The 6,000-nt window shown below is 44.5% G+C and overlaps 1 protein-coding gene across 1 annotated transcript in view; it reads right to left on the minus strand.

The window, feature by feature from the left end:
• The window catches only part of DSCAM (DS cell adhesion molecule), a 477,293-nt gene extending 472,395 nt beyond the window's left edge, over positions 1–4,898 (minus strand). Inside the window, exon 1 of the mRNA XM_074904021.1 lies at positions 4,798–4,898. Coding sequence (XP_074760122.1) covers positions 4,798–4,840 — 43 coding nt within the window. The 5' untranslated portion in view covers positions 4,841–4,898. The remainder of the gene's footprint in view (positions 1–4,797) is intronic.
• Positions 4,899–6,000: the final 1,102 nt, after the last annotated feature.

A 6,000-nucleotide genomic window follows, 5' to 3' on the forward strand; every position in this document is an offset into this window, starting at 1 on the left:
AACAGGTAAAGGAGATTATTTCCCCACTCCAAACAAACTCCACACCTGAGAGAGCAGCATATTTGTTAAAACAGTCATCCAGGCAAACACAAAAAGTCGAGGTCGAACCTGAGCCCCACTGCTCCTGTAACCAGAACCTTGAACAGCTCATGAGCTGGAGGAACCTTGCATGAGCTACTCATGCCCACAAGATTTTCCCAAATAATTCAATTTACCAGTATAGTATATGACAAAAGTTTACAGAAAAACAAAGAATAAATTAAACCCAGCTTCCAAACTTTTCTGGATGCAGCAGCACTGAAGAGATGCCACTGAAACCACAGTGCAGAGCTGTAAACTATTTAAAAAGGGTTATGGGCTTCTTTTTACCGTTCGTGAAAATCAACTTCACTTTAAACTGTTACCAAAAACACCTCCATCGGCACACGCGACTGCTCTTCGGTGTTATGGAAAGAGGATGCAGCGTCCACCAGTTAAAGTATAGTGACCATTGATAGAGAAATGCAGACAAAATGCTTCCTTCGGGCACCGTCTGTTCCCACCGCTTTCCAGAAACATTGCCAGACTTGTGTGGTTTGCTGCCCACTAGTGTCCTGTGGCACCGGCTCTCCGCCGCCGCACAGGCAGCACGGCAGGCTGCCAGCCCCACGGCCAGCGAGCCCAAAAGCCTGGGGATCAGGACACCCTGGGCTGAGGAGGAACACTTCTTTTGAAATGGGAACAGATACTTCGAAGGTACTCTGTCTGCCTAGCTATAACAATTTTTCTCTGTTTGGCATTTGGCAATTAATTAATAGCTATTTATAGCTCAGGTAACACCAGATTAAAAACACCATCAACTGTACTATGCCATCCACAAACATGTATTAAGCTAAATGCTTTCTGCACATGCATTAAACTTTCTAAGGTACGGATTTGGTTACACAATTCCACATAAGCTATTCACGTTATTACAGTCTGCTTCTACAAAGAGAGCTGTTTGCTTTTTTCCTGAAACGTTTCTTCCCCAACACTGAGTCACCATTTTCTTTGGAGAGTGTCATTAGTACCACCATTGCTTTCACTACTCATGCTCCAGCCTAACACCTGCTCTTAGTTCAGTGTGATCCTTCTCAGTCTTCCAATATGATGCCAAAACCTGTATTGATAGATACAGGGCAGAGAAAGGATTCAAACAGCACATAATTTTAATGGAAATTTATTTTTAGTGTCATCTGTACTGTACTGGGTGCCTCCTGATGCTCCATTGATTTCAACAGAACATCTGTGGACAACAGGCATATAAGAAATGCAGCCAGAGAGAAGCCTGCAAATGGGCTCAGCATACCTACAGCAGAGACTAAATGATAAAGATGCTCATATCTGAAAACAGCATCCTAATTCTGAACTAACTTTATCACAGTAATTACAATAAAGAGCCAGGATTTTTAAGTAGGCCCTTCTCCCCTACCTCTCCTCCTCCCTTACCTTCTCCCTCCTTCTCTCCCTGTCATTAGTGAAATGCCCCCTTACTAATTACAAACTGGTCACAGTAGACTTTCACCGTTCATTTTATATGCTTGTATCTGGAATACTTAGGTATAGTAACATGGACGGTAGTACAGATATAGTAACCCTGAAGGTAACTCAGAAGTATTGCGCAGGGTTGTAACTGCATGACTCAGGCTTTCAAAGTGGTGAATTTAGCTGCATAGCTCCCACTGATGTCTGTATCGTCCCACACACTTACTAAGGCTGCAATGCATTTATGATTAATAGTTACCTATATTTTCAAGAAAATCACAGCAATGAGTTTGAAGCCTTTACAATCTAAAAACTTCAACCAGGTATTTGGGAAGGTTTTGTTTCAGGCTTCAGATATACTAATTGTATGTAACGGCATGTCAGTATTTTATTGCCCCCAGAAGGAAGCTATTTCACAAACATAAAGCCTACCCAGTGACACTGCTCATATCAAATTTGACAAAATGTATTTGTGCTGAGTGACTGGAGGGAAATGTGGGGGCCAACCTTGCTATTGTTATTCAGATTTTTTCCATTATCTTCAACAGAAATTTAGCTCAAGACAACTATAGGGTTAAACCCATAATGTGTGGGTTTATTTTTTAAGGTATTTCTCGCCACAAAAAGAAGAAAAAAAAAAAATCACAACAGAAAAACACCACCACAGGAACATTAAAGTATGTAAGATTTGTTAATATTTAAGTTAAAATTAGAATGAGATGTAACACATAACTGAAAACCACTCATACACGTGCTTGTGTTTTAAATAAATGTAGTATGGTTCCATAAGGGGTTCAGAAAAGGCAGTGGCAGAAGCCAAGCAACCTTCAATAGCCTGCCACCCCACACCCCCCAGATACAGTCATAAAAGAATACTGCCTCTCACACAATGGAATTTGGATAGTTATAGACAGAATAATGAAAGTAAATGTGTACGTGACATATCTATTTATATAGGCAGTCATTTCCTTCAAAGAGATACATAACTGATACAACACTGCGTTAAAATCTGAAGTCTTTTAAAAATATTATTCTCTGACTCTTGACTCCTGTATGATAGTCCAAATAAGTGTTACTGATAAACAAACCAAATTATTCAGTCTTAACAGGAAGGTAGGTGCCAGTTCCAAAAATTTTCTTTAAAAAGATCCTAAAGACATATGCATTTTGACATCAAGTATGATGTCAAAAACAAACACACTTTTTAAGTTGCAAAGAATCACTGAACCATCCACTACATATTTCTACAATGCTTTCATCTTAAAATATTACCATACACAAACCCATTTTATTTTAGCAATCTAGATTCACAAATGTACAGAGGTTGCTCTGTGGCAATACAGAATCTATGCAGATGCATCTATCATTTACATGTTATACACTATTAAAGCTAGAAAAATCTTTGGGATACAAATTCACATTTGACTGCGATCCAAAAAACACATGGATACTGAAAGTGAAATTGCTACTGACTTCATAGATCAAGGAATAAATGAAAGTGATTTTCATAATATTTCAACCTCATAAAGCAAAAATTACTCTGTTCTTCAAAAACCCCTGGAAAGGGGACTAATTAGCTTAGAACATAAAATTTATAGCATCAGTACGGTAGACTAAAACATATGCCTCTTCTTTTTCTAAAAGATACAAGATTTCTGGACAGAAACAGGGTTCTTTCCAATGCAAATCTAATTTTAAATGAATAGTGCTGGTAAGAGCATATAATTTCAGGCTGATTCTGCCTGTCTTATTAAGAGCAAATCTCTCCCTCCAAGGTATCTGGCTGAAGCGGATAGAGAGAAAGGCACAGCGCTGCCTGTCAAAAATAAATAAATAAATAAATAAATAATGTTAGAACTTGTTGCAGTTGTGTCACTGCTAGAAGAAATGCAAAATTTTAAAGTTCATAGTTTGGGGGTTTTCATCCATTTTGCATTCTGTGGCACTCGGAAGACGAAAACGTTTTAAGATAGACCTAAATACACACTTATGATTCACCTCCTGATTTATGATCTATCTGGCTATTTGCACTGGACTTGCCATGCCTGTCAATGTATTTTCTCATCCAGCGTATACTTAAGACGACGTGAAGGCACCCTCATACAGCATTCATTCCTCATGCTCTGTCAGAGGTTCAATTATTTGTATCTTCCAGGAAAATCTTACACTTTGCCCTGTGCTTCTCTCACATTCATTCAATACAAAAACCATTTTCCTATTCTACCTGCTTTGCCTATTTTGAGAGCTGTGCGTTTAATCTTTCCGATTTAACTGTCAGGATGTAATGCATTACAGGCAAGGCTATGTTCTCAAATCTGAGAAGAACGAAGCAATGTAATAGACTAGCTAGAATCCCAGACTACAGCATAATTTGTTTTCTGTCCTTAAGACTGCAATGCTAATGTGCATTTTAATAAAAGTTATGCAATTCGAACATATTTTCATCTAAACCATGGTTTTCAATCACACGTATCTAAATGTTCCTGATTACCCCATCTACTATTAAAAAAAATCCAGAAACTACAATAAATGTTTGTCAATCAAATAGTTGGCAGAATGAAGAGAAAAAAAAAAAAAGAGAAAAAGGGTTTACCCCTATTCTATTGCTACTCTAATTTCCCCTTCCTAAGTTTATACTTGACTGAAAGTGTCTTCAAAATTTTCAGATGATGTAATGCTTATCCGTGCATATTTTTACATAAATGAGTGAGAAAAAAATTCAGAGCAGGTACCTTTACAGTGAAATGATGAAAGGTAAACATTTTTAACATATTACTTCTTAAATACATAAAAAGAGAACTGTTAGGTGAAAGCACAGGGCGATTTAAAAAAAAAAAAAAAAAAACCACAAACAAAACCACCAAAACACACCACCACAAGACGTAAAAGGAAGCAATATCTCAATGAAAACGCTTCGGATGAAAGCCCTTCAAATTATCCCCGTGTACGCGGACAGATTTCTACAGCACTTAGCAAAATTCTGTACTTTTCCAGCCAAGAAAGAAGGAAAAAGCACCTCTATCCCTCTCTCTCCGAGCACCGTCTTATTCCCAATGAGGCAGACATACAGTAGCGTGGCTAGGTTATGGGCTGTCACTTTGCTAGGTAAGCTAGTTTAAACGATTACAGAGCGGTTTCGCCCTTCTCCTCACCGCTGCCGACAGCCAGCGCGACGCTTCAAACACAAAAGGCACGACCGCGACCCGCTCCCCTTCCCGGCCGGCAGGAGGGGGAGAAGGAGCCCCGAGGCGCGGAAGGGGAAGGAGCCCCGAGGCGGGGGCCGGCAGCGCTCACCATGCGAGATGCTGTGGAGCAAGGCGACGGCCAACATCCACATGCCCCCGCCGCTCCCCGCTGCCCGCGCCGGGCTGGGGCTCGGGCTCGCCCTCGCCCGCCGCGCCCGCGGCCGGGCCGGAGCTGCCGGGCAGCGCGCAGCGGGGCCGGCCGCCGCCTCCCTCGGCTGGTGGCTGCTCGGAGCCCGCGGCGCCGCTCGTCCGCCCGGCGAGCGCCCGGCTCGGCTCGGCTCGGCTCCGCTCGGCTCGGCTCCGCTCGGCTCAGCCCCGCCTGCAGCCCCGCGGCTCCGCCGACTCTCGCCGCCCGGCTCTCGGGCGGGGGAAGGGGCGGCCGGCGGCGGGGGCGGGAGGCGGGGGCGCGGCGCCCAGGTGCGTCCTCCGGCTGCGGGAGGCGCCCGCAGGTTGGCGGGGGCAGGGCCACAGGTGACGGCGTCCTCCGGCGCGGGCAGGGCAGCCCCCCCGGCAGCGGGCAGCGCCCCCCCGGGCAGCGGGCAGCCCCCCGCCGCGGGCAGCCGGCTCCTCACGCACCTCCCCGCGGGCCGGCGGCGGGCGGGCACATCGCTCCGCTCCGCTCCGGCGGCTCCGGTCACAGCGAGCCCGCTGCCCGCCGCCCCCGGCTCCCCGCGCGGCGGGGGGGAGCCTTGACCCCAGCCCTTTGCAGCCTCAAAGCACCGCCGAGTCGCCACAGTGAAAAAACCCAAGCCCAAGAGAGGAAGGCAGCGGAATATCCTGCCTCTCGGTAGTGGGCTGAACCGCGTCCGTTTGGCATCAGCCGAGTTGTATATGACTAATGTGTTGACAAGTCGTGGGGGGGGACTGGAGGGGGGGGCCCTTCTGGAAGGTCGCAGCCCAGACAGGCGAGCGCATCAAGTAATTGACTAGGATTCTGTGTGAAACTGAAAGAAAAAAATCGCTCTATCTACAGTTCCCGGTGCTTACACAGCTCCAGATACTGTTTGGCCTTTCACGTGTTTCTTTTTCTGTGGTAACAAATTTTTTCCCTCGTAGCGAAAGAGTAAATTACAGTGTCTCTAACTAAAAGCAATTTCTGCATCTATTCTTTCTTCACATCTATGATGTGAAGGCTGGTCTAAAAAAGAAAAGAAAAAGAAAAAATATTAAATGAAGAGCTTAAAAAAAAAATCAATATTGTGAAATACATAACAGCATTAGGGCAACTCTGAATTTAAGCTGTAAGATGAAA

Source organism: Athene noctua, chromosome 1, assembly GCF_965140245.1.
Source record: "Athene noctua chromosome 1, bAthNoc1.hap1.1, whole genome shotgun sequence".
Taxonomy (NCBI): domain Eukaryota; kingdom Metazoa; phylum Chordata; class Aves; order Strigiformes; family Strigidae; genus Athene; species Athene noctua.